Source organism: Theobroma cacao, chromosome 6 (assembly GCF_000208745.1).
Source record: "Theobroma cacao cultivar B97-61/B2 chromosome 6, Criollo_cocoa_genome_V2, whole genome shotgun sequence".
Lineage (NCBI taxonomy): Eukaryota > Viridiplantae > Streptophyta > Magnoliopsida > Malvales > Malvaceae > Theobroma > Theobroma cacao.
The window spans coordinates 26204401-26228147 of NC_030855.1; the positions used below are offsets into that span (position 1 = coordinate 26204401).

The 23747-nt window shown below is 37.4% G+C and overlaps 5 protein-coding genes across 8 annotated transcripts; all 5 read left to right on the forward strand.

Moving 5' to 3' along the window:
* LOC18597368 (ras-related protein RABB1c) lies at window positions 2643-5467 on the forward strand. 2 transcript variants are annotated; one of them, XM_007026358.2, is made up of 6 exons: window positions 2643-2941; window positions 3049-3188; window positions 3297-3379; window positions 3532-3736; window positions 3848-3916; window positions 5053-5467. In XM_007026358.2, exons 1-6 carry the CDS (start codon window positions 2896-2898, stop codon window positions 5143-5145), a joined length of 636 nt encoding a protein of 211 aa, XP_007026420.1. In that variant the 5' UTR covers window positions 2643-2895; the 3' UTR covers window positions 5146-5467. The 2 variants fall into 2 exon arrangements, with proteins under 2 accessions (XP_007026420.1, XP_007026421.1); XM_007026359.2 differs by having other exon boundaries at window positions 4817-5159.
* Window positions 6225-15194, forward strand: LOC18597369 (enhancer of mRNA-decapping protein 4). 2 transcript variants are annotated; one of them, XM_007026361.2, is made up of 12 exons: window positions 6225-7381; window positions 7481-7530; window positions 7623-7779; window positions 7918-8136; window positions 8614-8742; window positions 8957-10564; window positions 10727-11086; window positions 11649-11768; window positions 12863-13033; window positions 13765-13929; window positions 14121-14246; window positions 14709-15194. In XM_007026361.2, exons 1-12 carry the CDS (start codon window positions 6533-6535, stop codon window positions 15012-15014), a joined length of 4260 nt encoding a protein of 1419 aa, XP_007026423.2. In that variant the 5' UTR covers window positions 6225-6532; the 3' UTR covers window positions 15015-15194. The 2 variants fall into 2 exon arrangements, with proteins under 2 accessions (XP_007026423.2, XP_007026422.2); XM_007026360.2 differs by having other exon boundaries at window positions 6226-7381; window positions 14118-14246.
* LOC18597370 (pentatricopeptide repeat-containing protein At3g24000, mitochondrial) lies at window positions 15294-17917 on the forward strand. Its single transcript, XM_018123061.1, has one exon. It carries the CDS (start codon window positions 15428-15430, stop codon window positions 17453-17455), a length of 2028 nt encoding a protein of 675 aa, XP_017978550.1. The 5' UTR covers window positions 15294-15427; the 3' UTR covers window positions 17456-17917.
* On the forward strand, window positions 17823-19621 carry LOC18597371. The gene is made up of 2 exons (XM_018123063.1): window positions 17823-18550; window positions 18795-19621. Exons 1-2 carry the CDS (start codon window positions 18519-18521, stop codon window positions 19198-19200), a joined length of 438 nt encoding a protein of 145 aa, XP_017978552.1. The 5' UTR covers window positions 17823-18518; the 3' UTR covers window positions 19201-19621.
* LOC18597372 (probable galacturonosyltransferase 4) lies at window positions 20146-23744 on the forward strand. 2 transcript variants are annotated; one of them, XM_007026368.2, is made up of 9 exons: window positions 20146-20446; window positions 20536-20570; window positions 20650-20691; window positions 20772-20844; window positions 20946-21103; window positions 21345-21607; window positions 21809-22166; window positions 22433-23008; window positions 23259-23744. In XM_007026368.2, exons 1-9 carry the CDS (start codon window positions 20347-20349, stop codon window positions 23532-23534), a joined length of 1881 nt encoding a protein of 626 aa, XP_007026430.1. In that variant the 5' UTR covers window positions 20146-20346; the 3' UTR covers window positions 23535-23744. The 2 variants fall into 2 exon arrangements, with proteins under 2 accessions (XP_007026430.1, XP_007026431.1); XM_007026369.2 differs by having other exon boundaries at window positions 20952-21103.

The following is a 23747-nucleotide window of genomic DNA, read 5'->3' on the forward strand; positions in this document are numbered from 1 at the left end:
CAACTTTCAGATATATTTAATTATTGTTACAATTTGCTCTTTCTTTTGCTATATATATTTGTTTTCAACTTTTTGGTTTTTGTTGTTGTGTTATACTATATTATTGAATTAGAATGTATGATTCTTGCTGGTAAAGGAAAAAACAAATTGACATTAATTGAAGGAAGTTATTTGCTTTGGTTTCAATTACCATAAACCTATACCTACATATATGGTTATAAAACAATACTTATCCAAATAAGGCAATAATTCTATTAAAAATTGTTAGATGTATAATAAAATATTAAGAAATAAGAGAGTATATAACCTATGTTATTAGCAAATTAAGATAAACAGTTGTAAAATATACGACTACAGTATAATGTAAAGATTCTATCAATATAAAATAGATAAAATAGTTATTAATTTCTAATAGTATCTGTCTTTTATATATAAAATGAATGGCTAAATGTTGTCAAATTCAGTTTATTTAATTGTTTATTCAATGATGACTGTGTGTTATTTATATTGGGAAATGAGTACACATTTTTTACTTTTTATTTTGTTCAATAAATTGGATAGATATTTATTAAAATTTAAACATTTATAAAATAGATGTCTAAATATTATAAATTCAAGTTTATACGAAATAAGAGGATATAAATAAAAAATAATATTAAATTACAATTGATAAATATTAAATTCATCTATCCTTTAAGTATTAAAAGTTAAAAATGATTGTTTTCAAGTATTTCTATTGAAATAAATAAAAATAAAAAATATAAAAAATAACGTAGTTTTGACATAAGGTGTACAAAAAAAATTAATTCAATTGAGAATAACATGTGTCAACCAAGTGACCCAATACTATTTGAGATTTTTTTTTAAAAAAATTAGGCTATTTGAGACTTAAGGCATAACTTATATAAAGTCAAGTTTGTGAGGTTTCTCATCAAAATTAATTTTAAAAATAACAAATAATAAATTCATAGAGTTCAATGAGAAAATCAATGATGTGGAAAAAATTTATTATAAATATCATATTTTACGTAAATTTTTATTAATATTTATCGAACAATGAAAAGTCTATCATCATTTTTAATAAAAGTATCAAAATTGATTTCAAAATTTTCAAATTTTGTACATTTGACTTATATAAAAATATCTTTCAATTTATCAGTTTGAAGTTTAGTTTTTATTTAATGAGTTTTAATAAAAAAATTCATAAACTTGATTAAGGAATTTCACATAATTAGTCTTGCTTCGAGACTTGTGTGTTTGATTTTTAATTACTTTTATAAACATAAAAAAAAAAAACTAAAACTTTGATTATATGGAAATAGTGAAATCCCTCAAATAGTTATTAATTTTTAATAGTATTTATCTTTTATATATAGAATGAATGGTTACAAATTGTCAAATTCAATTGATTTAATTGTTTATTCAATGATGATTGTGTGTTATGTATATTGAGAAATGAATAGATTTTTTTTATTTTTTTATTTTATTTAATAAATTAGATAGATATTTATTGAAATTTAAATAATCATGTATAAAAGATATGTTTAAATACTATAGATTCAGAGTCATGTAGAGTAAAAAAATATAAATAAAAAATAATATTAAATTACAATTGATAAATGCTAAATGAATTTATCCTTTAAGCATTAAAAGTTAAAAATTATTATTTTCAAGTATTTTTATTGAAATAAATTAAAGTAAAAAAAAACCTTTCAAATGTAAAAAATAACATAATTTTAGCATAAGGTGTAAAAAACATTAATTTAATTAATAATGATACGTGTCAATCAATTGACTCAATCAATTATTCTACTTTTATTTATATTACAGATATTTAAATTTGGCATCATATATCATATTAATAATGGTAAGTATATAAAACATAAAAAATAACACTTATTATTTTATAAATTGTTATTCATTAAATAATAATAATAATAATAATCTATTGTTTTATTTTATATAGAATAGAATTATAAGACATGAGTTAATTTTGATACATATAATTTGGTAAAACAATCAATTAAAACTATTGAGGTGGCTTCATAAAAATCAAAATAACATCGGTTGACTTGTAATTGAATTAGTTAAAAAGTGCAAGTTTGCTTATAAAATCAAAACAAAACAAAATTGGGTAAATTTGTTATAAAACATTTCAGAAATTACCCTAATAGCACTTTTCTAACCTTTTCAATAAGATTTAGATTAGCTAAGAACAATGATCTTTTGAATATCACTCTACATTTTAAAGAGATCACCTTATAATATCTAAATCCAATTATAGATATTTAAATATTTTAAAACAAAAATTCAAACCAACCATTTTTTATAAAAAGTATAACATATGCGGTGATCATGTATTAATACCCTAAAAGTAAATTAATAATCATGATGATACGATAATTAATTAATTAATAGATATTATTTATAAATATAAATAACAATCGAGTTTAGACGTAGATATCTTAAGATAAGAATAATCCAAAATTGGATTGGATTATAGAAAATATATGAATAATATTTTAATCTCATTTAGTGGGTCGGGTCGGGTCAAAAAGGGAGAAGAGGAAGGAGAAACCAAAAATTAAAAAAAAAAAAAAATTCCTAGTCTTATATTGAGTTTTTTACGGCTTATGAGATAGCCATGGCCGTCCCTATGTTAGGCCAAGGAAATGACAATCATATTTATAAATAAATCATAGCATTACTTGTAATTTAAATAATTACTATTATCAAATACGCAAAAGGTGAGTATGTTCGGAGTGGATCGGGCTGTCGCCCCTGCATAAACTTGCTTTGCTGGATCAAAACTGAATTCAAATCACCCAACAACACCACCTTCTTCTTCTTCTTCTTCATCAATTTTAGATTGTTTGCCGAATTCCTCAACCGAATATGTCTTACGCTTACCTCTTCAAGTACATCATCATCGGGGATACCGGTACGTATTGCTCTTCCTTTTTTGTTCTTTCACCCTATTATTGCTTTCTTGATGCATTTGTTCACTCATGAAATTGCAATTCTTGTTCTTCCGATCATCTCCCAAAGGAGTGGGCAAATCATGCCTTCTTCTTCAGTTCACCGACAAGCGGTTTCAGCCGGTGCATGATCTTACCATCGGTGTTGAATTTGGGGCCAGGATGATCACCATCGACAACAAACCCATTAAGCTCCAAATCTGGGACACCGTATTTTCACTTTTCTCTCCTTACTCTTCTCCCTGTTTTACTCTTTTCTACCCTCGATCGTACGTAATTTGATTGTTTTATTTCCCATCAAAATTAAAACTTGGGCAGGCAGGTCAAGAATCCTTCAGATCCATTACCAGGTCCTACTATAGAGGGGCTGCCGGTGCCCTGCTTGTCTATGATATTACCCGGTAGGCCCACCACCACCGCCCTCTACTTTTCATTTTCAGCCTCTTCCTTATCAAATCATTGTCACTATCTGCATATCACCATTTATATCACTACCAATATTCTTCGTTATTAGTTTTATTGCTTAAAGAGTATCATTTTTATCTGCATACAGGAGGGAAACTTTTAATCACTTGGCTAGCTGGTTGGAGGATGCCAGGCAGCATGCTAATGCTAACATGACCATTATGCTCATTGGTAATAAGTGTGACCTTGCTCATAGAAGGGCTGTGACCACTGAGGAAGGCGAGCAGTTTGCCAAGGACCATGGTTTGATCTTCATGGAGGCCTCTGCTAAAACTGCTCAGAATGTTGAGGAGGTTTATTATACTTATCAACTTTCTTCTTTCTTATTATATGCTAAACAATCTTACTATGTCAACTATTCAAGCTTTTTCTAACTTAATCTGACAACTCGCTTCTTTATGCAGGCATTTATAAAGACTGCTGCCACCATATACAAAAAGATTCAGGATGGAGTTTTTGATGTCTCAAATGAGGTTACCACTTCTTAACCACTCTTACATCTCCTCACTTTCTTTTTGGGGTACTACTGTTTATGTTTTTATCTCCTAATCAAATTAATCACATTTACCATGTATCATGTGAATATAGGATATAGATATTTATGCCTACTAAGCACGCAAAAGAGTTTGGCCGGGTTATGAACTTCTAGAGTAGTTTAAATTACAAAAGGGGGAACATATTGCTTCTTCATCTTTTCCCTATTAGCAAACTTTCTGATAATTGCCAATTTTAAGCTCTACTAGCCAATATAATTAAAAAAATATTCCAAAAACCAATTCTGTTTTATTTGCTTCCCTGCCTCCCCTAATCATATGGGTCATGTTCAAAAGCAATTTTTCAAACATACCTTATTACTGAGATAAGAGTTTCTGTTTCATACTTCTACTAAGTTTTTAAAATTCAGATCTGCTGAAAAGGAATGAGGTCACTGTTTCTTTGCATGAAAAGAGTTGTACTTTCACTTTGTCAATTGTCATTGTTTTCAAAGGTAATACCATTTAATAAGATAAAATGGAATGTACATATTGATTGGGTCCAGGTGCTGCAGACCAGCCATTAGATAAGATAAGCATAACCCTCTTTACTGCAGAATTATGGTTGGAAGGAAAATACTTACCAAGCTGGTTTGATACTTTACAACAGTGAGTTGGGGTACTGGTGGGGAGGGGGTATGAGCTTCATAATATGCAGTGTCACTGGGTAATAATATTTTTTGGTGTGCAAGAAACGTTACCTTACATTTAGGTATCCTTGAATATTAGGTTAGCAGTTCACAGTTCCCTGGTGAACAAGGTTGATCTACCTAGATCTTGAATGTAGACGATCACCCCACCTTCAACTGTGTGATACCATCATCGATATTTTTCTTTCAGGAGGTTCAATTTATCTGACTGGGGCATTTTGAATGCATTGTGGAAGTGCAAGCTGCACAGCCATCTTCTTTAGGAAATATTTGACATTGCAATACTTGATGCAGACTAAAAAGTGACGTATCTTTGAATATTAACAATAGAAGAAGAAGAATTGGTCTGTTTCATTTGCTTTGCCACATTGAATAGATAGAATGTGTGACATCTGTTGCTGACATTCTGTTCTTGTTGATTTGAAGTCTTATGGCATAAAAGTTGGATATGGTGGAATTCCGGGGCCATCAGGAGGCCGCGATGGTTCTTCCTCTCAAGGTGGGGGCTGCTGCAATTGAAATTCGAGTTCTTCTTCTCAAGCTTTCTTTATTTCATAGTTCCTTGTTAATTTTTTATAATCCCTCTACCCTGAATATTGTGACTGGTTTCTTATATGTGTCCATTCAAAGTGTGAAATTTGTATAATCCATTTAGATGTGTGCCCCATTTGGTTGTAAATTCGATAGTTGTTGTAGTTTCATTTGTGGATAACTATGGTGAAAAGAAATTGTGAAAATATGGGGACTTGATTCGAATTTTTTGTTGTATTCATATTTTGATATGACTTGCATTGTATTTGTCAAGGCTGTTTCAAATAAAAAGTGGATTTTTATGTGCTTACGAAGTGGTGAAACTTGAACATGTTTGGGAGAAGGAATTGTGGTGTGATGTAGCAGCTGAAATGGTGGAGCTTGGTTTTGTGTTGATTGGAAAATATAATTGTTATGTAGAAGAATTTGAGAGATGTTTGAGATTTTATCTTTTATGAGGCAAATTTAGAACTTGTTAACGCGAAATCGTGAAGCAAGGAGATGAGGCGTGAGAAGAGCAGGAAGAGTGCTTCCTTTTTCTTTTTGTAATTATATGCTTGGTTTTGGGAGGAAAACTTTTAATTTTGTTAGAGTACAAGGGAAGAGGGCTTTAGCCTTTAGTAATGCACAAATGTAAAAAAGGATAGGGGGTGTATTGCGGTCTAGACATGGGCTTATCACAAAGGTGCCATTGCTAATGGTAATGGTGATGCGATACTGTTGGTTGGGTTGGTTTGGTTGCCCCAGCAAGAAGAGAAGTAGCAGAGCAAGCATGTAGAATTAGAAACAGCAGAGGAGGAGATGGGGTGAAAAGTAATTACAACAAACCAAAAGTAGGTAAATACTCAGACTAGTACTATAAGTGAATGTTAAGGAGTATGTGACAAAAATATGCCATTTGGCTTTGAGTTGGATACTCCATTTTTATTTTCGTTTGAGGAAATTGCATATTCCATGTAAATGAATGAATCCATCCTTGTGTTACAGACCTTGTAGCAGTTCCGAAGTGGACTAATAAATACTACCACTAAAATAAAACTAAAACCAAAAGCCTTTTTGTCTCTCTTTTTTTTTTTTTTTTTTTGTTTTGAAGAAAGAAAGTTCATTGGCGTCCTTGAGTCATCGTCCGGTCTGGGTCACCCACACGAGAGGAGACTCGAGCGAGAGATTTAAGATTGGATTTCTCAAACTTCGATTCTGATCTGAATCCAAGCAGCAGATCCATGAAACCCTTCTATAACTTGTGTTCCGCTTGAGCACTCAACAAGTCTTTCTCTTTCTCTCTCACACACACTCTGCTTCCTTAATCTAATCTAATCAAAGTTATTGGCTACTGCTCGAGTGTTGTTATTATTGGATTTGAATTTGGATTTGGATGGCTTCCACTGGGAATCCCAATCAACAACCACAAGTTGGAGGCGGTGGCGGAGGGTTCGATATGACCAAACTGTTTAAGCCCTCTTCCGGCCCTCTTCTGCAGCAGCAGCAGCAGCAGCTTCATCAAAACTTGAACGTAATAGCAACTCCTCCAAGTCCAAGTCCAAGTCCTAGCACCACCAATCTGACCACATCCCCATCGTTCCCAGCCCAATCCTCCACGCCTCCTCCTCCTCCCTATCTGACGCCTTCCTCGTCGTATCCTCCTCCCACTGGGCCCTACGCTTTCCACCACCCTCACTACCTTCCCTACCCGTCTCCTCCTCAACACCAACACCCCTTGCATCCTCATCACCATCAGCCACAGCTCAATATCAATAGACCCTTTCCTTATCAAGCCCAACCTCAACCCTCCCCACCCGCCACTCCTACCTCCGGAAATGACCTTTTGATGGCCTTTTTTGGCACACCCGCTCAAACTCAATCGCAAACTCCTGCTCCTCTCCCTTCTGCCCCACCTCTTACTTCGAATGTCACCCCATCTGCCCCGTCTGCCTCTCCCTCTCCCTCTCCCTCTCCCGTCCGACTGTTGAGCAGCAAGGCCCCCAAGGGCAGGCATCTCTTTGGCACCAATCTCCTTTATGATATTCATGTCAGGCTGCCCGGTGAAGTCCAGCCCCAACTCGAGGTCACTCCCATTACCAAGTATGCTTCTGATCCTGGCCTTGTTCTTGGTCGTCAGATTGCTGTTAATAGGAATTATATTTGCTATGGTCTCAAGCTTGGGAACATACGTATCCTCAACATCAATACTGCCCTCCGATCCTTGCTTCGTGGCCACACTCAGGTGCTTCTATTTCTACTTACTTTTCTTTTATAAAATTCTACAATTTAATATCTTAATACCAGCTCAACTTTTTTATTTACTTTGTATCTCCAAATGTAGAGAGTAACAGATATGGCTTTCTTTGCTGAGGATGTCCACCTTCTGGCCAGGTACTCCATTTTTATTCTTTTTACTCATGTCCTGTAATAGACTGGCGTCATTTTGTGTTATCAGAAGATGCTCATCTTCTCATTTTCTGCAGTGCAAGTGTTGATGGCCGGGTTTTTGTATGGAAGATCAATGAAGGCCCTGATGATGACGATAAGCCACAAATTTTTGGCAAAGTTGTTATTGCCATTCAGATTGTCGGACAAGAAGAGTCAATCCATCCACGAGTCTGCTGGCATCCTCACAAACAAGTAATATATGGGTTTGTAGTTTATGTTATCATATAGTAACCATTATGCCATGTCTTTGTATTGCTTCTATGGTCTTGCTTTCTCTAGCCTTACATTTTATTCCTTCTTGTAAATGTTCAAAAAATATTGTCTAAACAGGAGATTTTGATGGTTGCTATTGGAAATCGTATCCTGAAAATTGATACCATGAAAGTTGGAAAACTTGAAGGGTTTTCAGCAGAGGAACCTCTTAATTGCTCTGTTGATAAGCTTATTGATGGGGTTCAGTTTGTCGGTAAACATGATGGTGAAATTACTGAGTTGTCAATGTGCCAATGGTTGAGCACCCGATTAGCTTCAGCTTCAGTAGATGGCATGGTTTGTACTGACTCTTTCTTATTTACTGTTTTCATGTACTCCATATTGTTCTGCAGCAAATTGAATGATTGTCACATCTTGAACACAGAAAATCCTTTTGAAGTTCAAATGCTTCCTATCATGGCAGAAGTTAACATGTAAACCTGATAAATGTTTTATTGCCGACTAGCATTAATAGCTGTAGTGGTGCATGTTGAGCCATTTGAATGCATGTAAAAGTTTTTCTTTGGAAGGTGGTTTTCTGATTGTAACATGTAAGTATGGTTGCTGTGGGGATACTGCAAATCAAATTCCTGACTGCCATTCCAGTGTTTTTGTTATATATGACCCCCTTTAAGTCCCAGAAAACTAATATTTTGTTTTGACTTGTGTCAGATTTTTCTATTAGGCTTATGTACTTAGATCCAGCATAGATGACCTGTATTCATTCTTCATTTTTGCACTGGTATTCATGGAAACCCTCATTTTCTATGACAGGTTAAAATTTGGGAAGATCGTAAGGCCTCACCACTTGCAGTATTGAGACCACATGATGGTCATCCTGTTAACTCAGCGACATTCTTGACTGCCCCACATCGCCCTGATCACATTGTTCTTATCACAGGGGTAGGCTTCTATTCTTTTGCCTTTTATAGAACATTTTTATGATCATGTTAAGCTTATGGGATGTTGACAGAAAATCATGTCTGGATTTTTTTTGCTAGTTATGTGGCATGATATTGGACATTGGTATACTTATTGTTATATTCCTTTACGTTTTTGAATTTAGCTCTTTTCATCATGAAAAATGTCCAATTTGCATTGTTCTTTTTATTTAAAGGGCCCACTAAACCGTGAATTGAAGATATGGGCCTCTGCAAGTGAGGAGGGTTGGTTGTTGCCCAATGATACTGAATCATGGCAGTGTACCCAGACGTTAGAATTGAGGAGTTCTGTGGAGTCCAAGGTTGAGGATGCATTCTTTAATCAAGTTGTGGCACTGCCCCGTGCAGGCTTGTTTCTTCTTGCAAATGCCAAAAAGAATGCTATATATGCTGTACATATAGACTATGGGCCTAACCCTGCAGAAACCCGCATGGATTACATAGCTGAGTTCACTGTCACAATGCCTATACTGAGCCTCACTGGAACAAGTGATAGTTTGCCAGGTGGAGAACATACTGTGCAAGTTTACTGCGTTCAAACACAGGCTATTCAGCAATATGCTCTGGACTTGTCTCAATGCCTGCCACCACCCCTGGAAAATGCAGACTTGGAGAAAACAGATTCCAATGTCTCTCGTGTTCTCGATGTCTCAAACTCTGATGTTTCTGCCTCTCTGGAATCATCTCATGGATATAAACCAACTGACATGACTCTAAGCTCTTCAATTCCAATGTCCCCTCTGCACTCCAGCAGCCCTGATAGTGCTACCATGGCAAGCCGTCCACAAAAATTGGCTTCTTCAGAGGTTACTTCCATATCTGAGAGCAGTGTGTCAGGCATAGAAAGTAAGCCAAGTGCTTTGCCATCTCATAGTAGCGCTGAAAATATGCATACTGCATCACCTCCGCTTCCAGTAAGTCCAAGGTTATCACAAAAGTCATCTGGTTTTAGAAGTCCATCAAGTGCTGATCACATTGGTAACCACTCAGCACACGATCATTCTGTTGACCACAGAGTAGATGTTGTAAAAGAGAATAAGGTTGATATCCCCTCCTCAGGTGACAACTTGAGGAAAGGTGAAAATGAGACTGCTCAAAATGACATTTCAATGATTAGTGATCCTTCTGTGGTATTCAAACATCCAACCCATCTTGTAACGCCATCAGAGATATTATCTACTGTGGCTTCATCAGCGGAGAATGCTCAGATTAGTCAGGATATTAGTGCAGGTGAGGCAACGGTCCAAGATGTAGTTGCCAACAATGATGCTGAAAGCATGGAAGTAGAAGTTAAAGTTGTTGGTGAGACAGGATTTGGTCAAACTAATGAAACTGATCATCCACGAGACTCTCATTCTACTGTTGCCGATAAAAAAGAAAAGGCCTTCTACTCTCAGGCATCAGATCTTGGCATTCAGATGGCCAGAGATTTTTGTGCAGAAACTTATGATGTTGAGGGAGCTCAACAAGCTAATGATGTTGGTGTTGCAGGACAAGCGGTCAGACCTACTAATGCCCGTGATGGGGAAGACCAGAATGGGACAAAAGATGTCCCTCCAAAAGTTGGTGAATCAGACACTGCCATCACTGTTTCCCCATCACTAGCTTCTGCTAAAGGGAAAAAGCAGAAGGGGAAAAATTCTCAAGTATCTGGCCCATCTTCCCCTTCAGCAAGTCCATATAATTCTACAGATTCATCTAATGAACCAGGTTGCAGCTCCGGGGCTCTGTTAGCTGATGCTGCTTTTCCCCAATTGCTGGCCATGCAGGATGTGCTTGAGCAGGTAGTGTGTTTTTTAAAATAAATTTAAACAAATTTTTGAATATAGGATTTTCTCTCTCTTTTTAATTTTAAAAGAATCTCCTTTTCAAAGACGTGTGTGTATCTGTGTGTGAAGTTTTGTGATATCGTATTCTTAATATGATGATTTTGTTGCATCAAGCAGTTAGTGAGCATGCAAAGGGAAATGCAGAAGCAGATGAATGCAATTGTCTCTGCTCCAGTTAACAAAGAAGGGAAAAGACTGGAGGTATCCTTGGGCAGGAGCATTGAGAAGGTTGTTAAGGCCAACACGGATGCTTTGTGGGCTCGTTTCCAAGATGAAAATGCAAAACATGAGAAGTTAGAGAGAGACCGCACACAGCAGATTTCAAATTTGATCACCAACTGTATAAATAAGGACTTACCAGCCATGTTTGAGAAATCCTTAAAAAAGGAAATATCTGCAGTTGGCCCTGTTGTAGCTCGTGCTATTACTCCCACACTGGAGAAAAGTATATCTTCTGCTATTACAGAGTCATTCCAGGTAAAAGAGCCAAATTGTGTTGTCATCTCAGAGTGTTTCATGTCCCATTGGAGTGAAGTGTTCATTTATTTGGACAGGTGCACCATAATGAATGAAGCCATGACAGGAAATGTAGCAATTTTGTCTTATGGGAAATGTTAACTGGTGTCTATTGGCACTGGTTAAGTTGATATTTATAAAAGGATTTTTGTATTTGATGTATTGTTTTCTCTTGAATTTGGTGAAACTAGAGCATTAAAGGAAGGACCATTTCCTAAAATAGTAATTTAACTAACCTTAGAAGGTACTTATAGGTGTTAAGCAGACCCTTATCTTATTATTGGAAAAGGAAAATCATGCTGTAAGCATCTCCTATCTTCTTGTCTCTGGGTAGAGTTTAGTAGAGCCTCAAATGTTTCTACACTATTTGTTGCTGTGATAGCTTTCTTTCAACCATTGGCTTCATTCTAAATGGTGAATTTGCTCTTCTAAATGCTAGTAAACTATGGTATAGAATTTCCATGGGCCACTGAAACAGTGGTTGTTATATCCTCAATGGGGTTTTTAATTGGGCATTTTGCAGAAAGGAGTAGGAGAGAGGGCAGTGAATCAACTGGAGAAGTCAGTTAGTTCAAAACTTGAAGCTACAGTGGCCAGGCAAATCCAAGCACAATTTCAAACTTCTGGAAAGCAGGCACTTCAGGTGATTTCTGTTGTATATATCCTCTCTTTACACTAGTTCTATTGGCTGTTGTTTTTCTTTAATTGAACTTATTTGAGCCTTCCCATGGATTTATTTTTCCTGCTTTTGGATCTTGACAATGAGGATACTTTATTTCTAGATGATGAAGGCACATTGATAAATCTAAATTGTTTAGTTAAAGATTGGTGGGGGCATTCTTGTCTGAAAAATAAGCGTTCAGATGTCTCATGGACTGTCCTAAAAGAAATTCATAATCTTTCTTAGGGATGGTCTACCTTTAGTGTAAAAATGCAGTTACTTCTTGTGTTCAATATCATCAAAGTCAATAGAATCAATTCTTAGTGTACATTCTTATTCCATTGGTTCAAATGGATTTTTGGTTTGCTATTCTTTTTGAAATGCTTTTATATGCCATAGAGCACCAATTCTCCACCATGAGCTGCAGCTTTCAGTTAGATGTAGGAAGGGCAGGGAAATAGAATTGTTCCTTTCTTCATTTGATCAGTTGTAGGTCTACTCAATGCATGAGCTTCCTTTACTAAGATGTAGTAACTCTTAATTCCCTTCAGTAAGAAATTCATGTTCCTATTTTTCCAAGTTTAGGCTTAGCTTCAACTCTAGTTTATGTGGATACATGTGGTTGTACTTACCCTGCTCTAAAAGGCAGATGAAATCCTCTTTGGATTTAAAGTTGATGACCTGGGGAGGAGGTACATACCCTGCCTAACATCTCCTTAATAAGAAGGATATCTTTTTGGCTTTAGAAGCTGTCAGATTCGGGGATGTCCAAAATCTGTGCTGAAATCTCTAGTTATTTCTTTCTATTGTACTTGGTGTTGATTAATTCAGTCCCAGTCAAATTTGCCTTTCTATAGGTCATCTTCCCCAGTGACAGATTTTATTTTTTATTCTTTTTGCATCTTGTTAATTTGCTATAATCTATTTGATTGACTTGGAGAATCTATAACTTTCTTTTTCCTTTTTGACTTTGCTAAAATTTTTCTTTTGTTTGGAATGAATGTTCATATATCTTTCAATGTGAACTTTCCTAATTTTTTTGTGCTGATTAGAAATTGATGGCGTTGTCCTTGCAGGATGCATTGAGGTCTAGCTTGGAATCCTCCATTATTCCCGCATTTGAGATGTCATGCAAATCTATGTTCGAGCAAATTGATGTCACATTTCAGAAAGGGCTAATAAAACATACAACTGCTGCTCAGCAGCAGTTTGAGAATTCCCATTCTTCCCTTGCTGTTGCTCTACGGGTATGGTAGATTAGTGACAGTAAGCTCAGTGGTTCCTATGATTGTAACTTAATTCCTACTTTGATGTGTTAAATGTGTTAAATGTTACCTTTCTTGTATGAACAAATTTAAATTTATATTCTTTTCATATGTAGTTTTTACTTGGCTTGGTGAAAAATCTTGGGTTATAGTCAATATCTTTTCTAGGATGAGCATCTGTAAATATTTTACCATTTAATTGTAGCAATAGACTGAATGACGTTGCATAATGAGTTGTATGCAGTAATAGAAGCGTCCTTTACCCAACCGTGTTTATGCAAAATCCTGTTGTCAGGCTTGTATGCTACCAGGATAAATTCTGAAGTAGATCTTTATGCCCTATATTAGGATTTGTGTTTGAATGGAAGATTACTAGGAATATAGTATTATCACCTGGTAGTTTTTACTGATATGCCATAGGGTGGAACCATAGAAGGATGGCCTTTAATTTTATGCAATGTATTATGCTGTAGGATAGACTTCACTGCTACCAAGAAAATTTTTGGATGCAGGTTTTTACGTTCTATCCTAGGATTTCTGTTCGAATGAATAATTATTTAGGGTATAGAATTGTCACCAGCTGATTTTTCTGATATACAATATGATGAAACCGTACGAAGGCAGCTTTTTACTTTTATGTAAAGTTCTGTCCTGTATGGTAGACTTTGCTGTTATAGATAAGTTTTTTAATATGGCCTGCTTTACATTTGCAGGATGCTATTAATTCAGCAACTTCAATCACACAGACCTTGAGTGGAGAATTGGCTGATGGGCAACGGAAACTTCTAGCTATTGCAGCTGCAGGTGCCAACTCCAAGGCGGGAAATACCTTGGTGACACAGTTGAGTAATGGTCCATTGGCTCATCTGCATGAGATGGTATGCTCACTCTCTCTCTCTCTCTCTCTCTTTCTACCCCACAGGGAAGTAGAAAAAGAAAAAAAATCTTTGATGCAGAGATTAATATATTTTTTTATAAATAAAGAGTAAATCTCACTGTCATTGTATTTGCAACTTGTGAGGAATTCATGTTTATTTGCCTCACTCTGAGGGTTATAAATGTGTAGCAGCCTGAGGCACATGTGGATCCAACAAAAGAACTCTCAAGACTGATAGCTGAGCGGAAATATGATGAAGCCTTCACTGCAGCCCTGCACAGAAGTGATGTCTCAATAGTTTCGTGGTTGTGTTCTCAGGTAAGTTCTGCTTCTGCTTATATACACCACTGAATAGTCGTACTCCCATATTAAGTGACTAATAACATGTATGGGTTCATACAATCTGTAAATATTGTTTGAATATGGCAAAAGTTTGCTCAGCAGTTAGGTTTGATGCAGTGGTAGTATTTCTAACCACTGGTCACCTTAGCATATGCCAGCACAATTTACTTTTAAAAGTTTTGAGATTGATGACTGTATAAAATATGGCTGATTGGTGATCCCCAGCCAGGAAAGGGGCCATGCTAATTGTATATATTTAATATTTGTGTATTCAAAGTGATTTGATGACATGGAAATTAAATTGTTTTCTTAGCAATATGAATAGCTGAAAGATCTTGAACTTTTATCTCTTTTTACTCTAATTGGTGATGACATTACTTTTCAGGAGGATGTACATAACAGAAATCTATACACCTAACTTTGCTTTTGATACACCAGGTTGATCTACAAGGGATTTTGTCAATGAAACAATGCCCGCTGAGCCAAGGAGTTTTGCTGGCTCTTTTCCAGCAACTGGCTTGTGATATCAATAAGGAAACGTCTAGAAAGCTAGCATGGATGACTGATGTAGCTGTTGCCATAAACCCTTCAGATCCAATGATTGCCGTGCATGTGCTACCCATCTTTAGGCAGGTCTCTCAGATAGTGGAACATCTACAAAGCTTGCCCAGTACATCTGCATCAGAATCTGCCAGCATCCGTGTTCTTATGTTTGTCATAAACAGTGTGCTGAGCTGTAAATGATCATTGCCTCCTGCCCCCTTTGTCTCAATATATTGTGCAAATTTGTAAGAACATTTTGTTTTGTATAGAAATCTAGGTACTTCCATTGAAAAGACGAGTGGGATTATTTCATAAATTCAGTTTGTATGGTTACAACTTATGTGAAATAGATAAGTTTTAAATGGTCTTTGGGATTCTTCTCATGCATTCATCAATGTTTTGCGTGATGACTGAGGTATGCCCCTGCAAGAGATTCCTACTTGCTGTTTAGTTTAGAAGATAAATAAATGTTGTGTTTGAGCTTGCAGTGTTTTGATTGAATGAATTGGGAGATGGTGTCCTAGGCGACAGTTATATGTACGCAACAAGTCAATGGCAGCGGATTGAGTGGATGGCAGTTTTGGGTGAGTGTGGGCTGGCATTGGCGTCGCAGAATGAACTTTTTTTGCTATAGAGGACGAGTGAGTGAGGCAGTGGTAAATGGCTTTCTTAATAATCGTATAATGGCGATGAAATTGAAATCTAGAGTTGCCTATGCTGCTTCCCGATATAGCACTTATGCAATTGCATCAACTCTACTTCCTCGCCAACAAACAAAATGGGATTATTGTTCTTCTTCTTCTTGCATCATCGAAGACAAGGACCTTCTCCAAAAGAGCTTGCATCCCTCAGGAACTGGTCTTCATGTTCTGGACCTCCTCGATCAGGGTTCTCTGGAACCCCACCGAGCTCTCTACCATCTCTTGCTCAAAAAATGCACCCGATTGAGAAAGCCTAAACTAGGCAAAATCGTTCATGCCCACATCCTCAACTCCCTCTTCCGCCATGATCTCGTCATCCTCAACTCCCTCCTCAACATGTACGCCAAGTGTGGCTGCTTGGACGATGCCCGCAATCTGTTCGGCCAAATGCCTGTCAAAGACATGGTCTCGTGGACTACCTTGATCACTGCCTATTCTCAACATGGTCGCCCTTTCCATGCTATCCTTTTGTTTCCTCACATGCTCTCCCTGGGTTTCTTTCCCAATCAGTTCACCTTGTCTAGCCTTTTAAAGGCTTCCGCCGCCCTCCCTGACACGCCTCACATCCACTTCCACGGTACCCAACTACATGCTTTTTGTTTCAAGTGTGGTTTACACTCCAACGTTTACGTGGGCAGCTCCCTTTTGGACATGTATGCTCGCTGTGGTTGCATGGATGAAGCCCGCCTCATCTTTGATGCTCTCCATTCCAAGAACGAGGTCTCATGGAATGCTTTGATTGCTGGCCACGCTAGGAAGGGCCAAGCTGACCATGCACTTTGGCTCTTTCGGAAGATGCTTAGGCAAGATTTTCAACCTACTCATTTCACCTTTTGCAGCATTTTGGGTGCCTGTGCCTCCACGGGATCTCTGGAACAAGGCAAATGGGTTCATGCCCACGTGATAAAATCCGGGGGAGAGATCGTTGCTTTTATGGGGAACACCCTTCTCCACATGTATGCAAAATCTGGTAGCATCCAAGATGCTAAAATGATTTTTGATAGGTTGGTAAAAAGTGATGTGGTCTCTTGGAATTCCATGCTCACTGCATATGCTCAGCATGGGCTTGGCAAGGAAGCGGTGCAATGGTTTCAAGAAATGCTGAGGATTGGAGTTGGGCCTAATGACATAACATTTCTCTGCCTTCTTACTGCTTGTAGTCGGGCTGGACTCTTGGACCAAGGACAATACTATTTCAAGTTGATGAGTAATTACAACATTGAACCACAGATTTCACATTATGTTACCATTGTTGATCTCTTTGGTCGAGCTGGTCTTCTTGACAAAGCCGAAAGGTTTATAAGAGAAATGCCGATCAAACCCACTGCAGCTGTTTGGGGAGCATTGCTTGGCGCATGTAGGATGCATAAGAATATGGAGTTGGGCACTTACGCTGCTGAACGTGTTTTTGAGCTTGATCCTCACGATTCAGGACCCCTTGTCTTGCTCTCTAATATTTATGCCTCTGCCGGTAGATGGAGTGATGCCGCTAAAGTGAGAAAAATGATGAAAGAGAGCGGGGTAAAGAAGGAGCCTGCTTGTAGTTGGGTGGAAATTGAGAATACAGTCCATGTGTTTGTGGCAAATGATGATGCCCATCCACAGATGGAGGAAATCCATAAGATGTGGGAGGAGATTAGCGCAAGGATCAAGGAAATCGGATATGTCCCAGACATTAGCCATGTGCTTTTCTACATGGACCAGCAGGAGAGGGAAATAAAGTTGCAGTACCATAGCGAGAAACTTGCGTTGGCATTTGCACTTCTCAACTCTTCTCCTGGATCCACAATTCGTATCAAGAAGAATATCAGAGTTTGTGGTGACTGCCATTCAGCAATTAAATTTGTGTCGCAAGTGGTGAGAAGGGAAATCATTGTAAGAGATACCAATCGGTTCCATCATTTCCGTGGTGGCTCTTGTTCTTGTGGGGACTACTGGTAATGCCTGTTGTGGTTACGAACCAAGAATGCTTGTTGATACGCTTAGTTTACAGAATGTGGACAACACGTTGGCCTCCTGTTTTGAAATGAAAGTTAGTTGTTAAGCAAGTCCTGTCCTGAGATGGCGGTGATTATAGGATGCAAAGTTGAGGACAAAATAGTGTCCTGTAGACCATAAAATGAGATGACAAGGTACAGTGAAATCTCACATGATCCCTGGTCTCTCTGGTAAAGATATAGTTAATTGCTGAAAGCTGAATCATGTTTGCTTGCAAATGTGGAAACCCAGGAAAATCATGTGAAACGTTGTATATTTTGGAGAAAGTATGGTCCGTGGCATTGAATGTAAACCATTTACCGTACGGGGTGATGTTTTTGAATACCATATCTGGACTGGAGTATTACATCTGTATTACTGATAAGCGGTAAAGTGTGCTCTGCTGGGATGGAAGGACAGATAAGGTTTCGTTCTTACAAATGAACATTCAGTAATTCTTTGGCATTTTCTTTTTCCATATCTCATATGATATCATTTCGCTTTTCAAGGAAGAAAAGAATTGCTGCAAATCAGATTGGCTGAGCTTTGGTTTCAAGATCCAATTGTGAAATTGGCAAATGAATGGGATGTAGCTCGTGCTCCCTGTTTCTGTGCTCAGGTTGGTATCCTCATGGTTTCATCAGGATAGCTTCATCGTCTTACATTTGCGAACAGAGTGGTTGCCATTATGACATTGTAAGGAATTGGTCTTTCAGTTTCAGCAATTTATACCAATGTTGTGGCAAACTGAATAGAGGATTCAACAGATTAAAAATGGAACGAAAAAAGTGGCATCAGGTGCTAAATTTAGGGTGGAGAGATGAAAGAACGAGGATTGAGCAAACGCAAAAGCAGGAAACCACCAATTTGCAATTTGATTCGGCAGGCCGCATGCATATGTGGTTGAGACGGTTATGTTTTAGTTTAAAATGGCGTAGCGTGTGAGGCTGAGCAAAGCTGAATCATCATCGTTTTCAGTCTGCAGTTTTCGACAGGCACGAGACCGACACCACACCAAGTTGTTTGAATGGAAACAAACTGTCCCTTGAACATCATCAGGCAAAAAACGCATCAGATCTACAACCAATATATGGCTTTGATTTTACTTGATCATCATCTAAAACTATCTTGTATTGCTTGTGGTTTTAAAGTGACATGACATGGACAACATATTTCCATTTCATTTTGAACATGGCAATCTGAATTCATCTCTTTGAAATATCATACTCTGCTGCGAATTAAAAGCATGCTATGTAAAATTATGAGTTGAACATATAATATAGATATATCCCTTTGTTGACAGAAACCTGGAAGAAATGGACAAGGAGCAGCAGAAGAAGAAGAAGAGAGGAAGAGCAGAGGAAGATTCTTATTACAAGAACTATTTACACCAGGCTGCCAAAATACAAGATATGGAGCATTGTAATAACAGTGCAATGGGAAACACTCAAGACAGCAGCAAGGATTACAAATCAGCATTAGGGGTATTTGATTTCCCCTGGATGCTTGACGGAATTGTCTCAAAATCACAAGATTGGAATTATGTTGAAGACACCACCTTCTCATCATCACTTGCTGACACCTGCCGCTGCCGGGTTAAATTTTCTGAGAATTTTGACGAGAGTGAGGATGGGCGAGGGCTGGAAACGGATTGCATTTGGGCCTCCTTACTCCACCAAGGTCAGGGAGGGCCCAATGAACAAAGCTAGTTAATTTAAAATCAATATATTTTTTGTTTTGTTATTATGATTATAGTCTTGTAAAAAAGAAGCATTAATTTGGAAAACAAAAGATGATTAAGAGAGGAGAAAAAGTAAACAAGTTGGCTATGTGATTAGTCCAATTTGGTGAGTGTTGTATATCAGTTTGCACTATGGTTAATGTATATACATACATGCAAATTCAAAGGGTTTGTGGTAACAAAATGGAGATGGATACGGCGTTTGAGCATTAAACGGCAGTCTGCCGACACTTTTGCCTTTGGCCTTTTTCCTTGTTATACCACCATACATACAGAGAACAGTGATACACTCTCTCAGTCAGCCAGTCATACGTAGCAACACAGACAAAAGAAATCAAGAGAGAGATTTGTTACCACAAACCCAAAATGAACCGATTTACTCGCATGTATTTTTTCTTTTTGGCCAAGCAGTACTATTTAATACCGCTACTATTTGTCTAATAATATGATATGAAGGAAACAGAATTGATTATACACATGTAATTGGATTCCGGTTCCACTCATTTAAATTAATAATATTATCTTGGGCTGCACAATGTTGTACAGACAGAAATGACGTTGACATGGGCTTAATCGTTTTTTAATGTTCCAAAAGAAAAAGTGAGACTAGTTGCCTCTGGATAAATCACTAGTTAACAAGAATTATCAATTTATTTAGGCAAGTGATTAGATAAGATAATATTAAACATTTATCTTCCAAAAATAAATCGCCAATAAATATTAGATTAGGATCTTATTTTTTCCGTAATTACGGTATTAATTATCTGAAAATTTGAAAAAAGGAAAAAGTTGTCCAACACCAACAGGCAACAGGCAACAGCTATGATTGACCATTGACTGAGGAATTAAAAATAATAGGGAAAAATTCCAATTCCAAATAATAAATATATTAAAAATAAAAAACCATTTCTCTCTCTCTCTCCACTTAATCCCATCTAAGACTCCTCCCCCTCGTCTACCTGCTGTACTTTTTCTTTTCCTGTTTCCTCTGCCAACACAATACTAGCACAGAAACTGGCTTCTCTCGCTTTCTTTCTTTCTTTCTTTCTTTCTTGTGGTGAAGAAATGTCAAAATTGTTGTCAAAATAATAAAAAATAAAAGAAAAAAAAAAACATGAAGGTGAGGCATTTGGTGTTGGGTCTGCTGTCGGTTACCGTCATTGCTCCCATCTTTCTTTACACTGATAGGGTCGCCACCTTCAATCCTTCTTCTTGTATGTCTTTTTCTTTTTAATTATATCTTTTCTTTTCATTTTTCCTCCTCCTTTCTTTTCAATTCTTTTTTTAACGCTAATTCCTGCAGCTGGGCGCGATTTTCTTGATGATGTTGCAACTTTTGTAAGTTCCTTTGCTTGCGTCCACAATAAGAATGATGCAGTAATAACAAGATAATCTAAATCTCTTCTTTTTTCTGCAGACGCTGCTTGGCGACACCAGGCGTCTCAATGTTCTTCCTCAGGTACTAATATAGATCCAGCCATCCTATTTATGTTGATTGATTTCAGATCTACAGCCTTCAATCTCTAGTTTTGGTGATAGGAAACTTCCACCGCCATCAAAGAACCCGCTGGAATCGTATATTCTGACCACTCCAACAATTCTTTTCGTAAAGGTAGACAATTTCTTCTTTCTTTCTTTCTCCTGCAATTAAAAAAGTAATTTACTTTTAATTTGGGCAATGCGAATGTGAATTGATGGTGTTTGATTTCCAAGTCACAGAGACCCGGGAGCATAAATCAACACGAGTGCTTTCTGCTACAGATGAAGAACGTCAACCCCAATTACACAACCCCATTAGACAGGTCACCGACCCTGCTCCTGCCAATCTCACCACTCCCCTCGATTCCCATCCCAATGCATCTCACCACTTGGTAATTTCTTCCCTTTTCTTTTTCCTTTCATTTCTTCATATTCGCAACCTGTTCAGAGCATGCCGTTGAGCTTTCAACAACTATAAATGTGCGTAATTGCTTTGCATTTCCAAATATTTGTTTCACTACACCTAAAACCACTTTCTTAATGGTGCACATTTCCAAGTTTCCGAGTAAAAGGAACTCTGAACCTCAATGTGGACTTTTCTTAATAATTTTACCCTCTTTGTTCTATCTATAGGGTACAAAGCTTGAGCAACAACCCACTCAACTGGCTGGCAACATTGATCAGAAAGAGCATTCAGATAACAAAACCAGCAGACTGGCTGAACCGGTAGATGCTCAGGTACGTCATCTCAAAGACCAGCTCATCCGCGCGAAAGTGTACCTCTCCCTTCCAGCCATCAAAAGCAACCAGCATGTTACAAGGGAGCTTCGACTGCGGATTAAGGAAGTTTCACGTGCTCTTGGTGATGCAACCAAGGACTCTGATCTGCCAAAGAAGTAAGCTTTCTTTCTCAACGTATGACAACTGCACTCTGTTTAAACTTTCTTCATTGTTTATCATTTGTCAAATACTATCGGACATCCCTTTTCTTTTTTTTTTTCCCTTCATTTTCAGCCACTAAGTTTTTGAAGCATTTTAGGTATAGAATGTGGTTTCCACATTGCTTCAATCTGTTAATATGGATCTTATTTTTGTAGTGCCTTTGATAAGTTAAAAGCAATGGAACAATCATTAGAAAAAGGTAAGCAGATTCAAGATGATTGTGCTGCTGTGGTAAAGAAGCTTCGGGCTATGCTCCACTCAACGGAAGAGCAACTCCGAGTCCACAAAAAACAGACCATGTTTTTGACACAATTAACTGCAAAAACCCTTCCCAAGGGTCTTCATTGCCTGCCTTTGCGTCTTACCACTGAGTATTATACTTTGAATTCTTCACAACAGAACTTTTTAAATCAAGAGAAATTAGAAGACCCCCGGCTGTACCATTATGCACTTTTCTCGGATAATGTACTAGCAGCAGCAGTTGTTGTAAACTCCACTGTCTCCCATGCTAAGGTGAATGTACTCTCCTATAAATACTTAGTTTGTACTTGCTTTAGTTGCCAGGAGAAAGAGAAATGGTCTATCACCTTAATCTTAGATTGCCATTATCATTTTATTTTTTATTTTTCACCCATTTTCTTGGGAAGTTACGGTCAAACTATATATGTGTGCATGGCTGTGTGCGTATAAAGTAACTTGATATATGATCATTTTGACATTTGATCCCTCTGCTTTTGGTTGACATGTTGAACTTATCAAATTCACTGAATTCCTGGCAGCACCCTTCAAATCATGTTTTCCACATTGTTACGGATAGGCTTAATTATGCAGCAATGAGGATGTGGTTTCTAAATAATCCACCAGGGAAAGCCACTATACAGGTCCAGAACATTGAAGAATTTACATGGTTAAACTCAAGCTACAGTCCAGTCCTTAAGCAATTAGGTTCTCCTTCCATGATTGATTATTACTTCAGAGCACATCGGGCCAATTCTGATTCAAATCTGAAGTTCCGGAACCCAAAATATTTGTCCATCCTGAACCATCTACGGTTTTACCTACCAGAGATCTTCCCGAAACTGAATAAAGTGTTGTTCTTAGATGATGACATAGTAGTCCGGAAGGACATTAGTGGTCTTTGGTCCCTGGATTTGAAGGGCAATGTCAATGGTGCTGTTGAGACATGTGGAGAAAGCTTCCATCGGTTTGATCGGTATCTCAACTTCTCAAATCCTCTCATCTCAAAGAACTTCGACCCACATGCCTGTGGATGGGCCTATGGAATGAATATTTTTGATTTGGAGGAGTGGAGGCGGCAAAACATCACGGAGGTATATCATAGATGGCAGAAGCTGGTAAGTGATGTGCAAATCCTGGCTAAACTTTAAAATAGGCATGAAATTGAAATTTTGACCTATTTATGTCAGAGTCATGAATATGATTTAACTTTTTTATGAGTGCCTTAATAAATGCTAAAAACTAGGTTGGGAGTTTAAATTGAGTGTTTTTGGGTTCATTGTGGACATACCCTATACTTAAAAAAGTACATAGCGTTATGCTGGTGTGTTGTCCTGTTTTTGATTTTCAAGTAAATTTTGTGTGCAGAATCATGACAGGCAATTGTGGAAGTTGGGGACACTGCCTCCTGGTCTGATAACATTTTGGAAACGCACATATCCGCTTGACAGATCTTGGCATGTGCTTGGGCTTGGGTACAATCCTAATGTAAACCAGAGGGAGGTAGAACGAGCTGCTGTTATACACTATAATGGCAACTTGAAACCATGGCTGGAGATAGGGATACCTAAGTATAAAAATTATTGGGCAAAGTACGTAGATTATGATAATATGTATTTGCGAGATTGCAACATCAATCCGTAGAAAGCCTTGATGGGGATATCCTTATATTAAAGTTTTGTGGTGACCCATGAATTTTTACAATTCTACACATCTCTTTGTAGGTTTTTCTGTTCAGAGGTATTGGGTTGAATTCATTCTTGTATACATTGTCAATTTTGTTTTCGGTTTCTTGCAGGTGTATTTGTAAATGATTGGTAATCTAGCTTCTTGGTTGTGTTCTTATTATTGCAATGT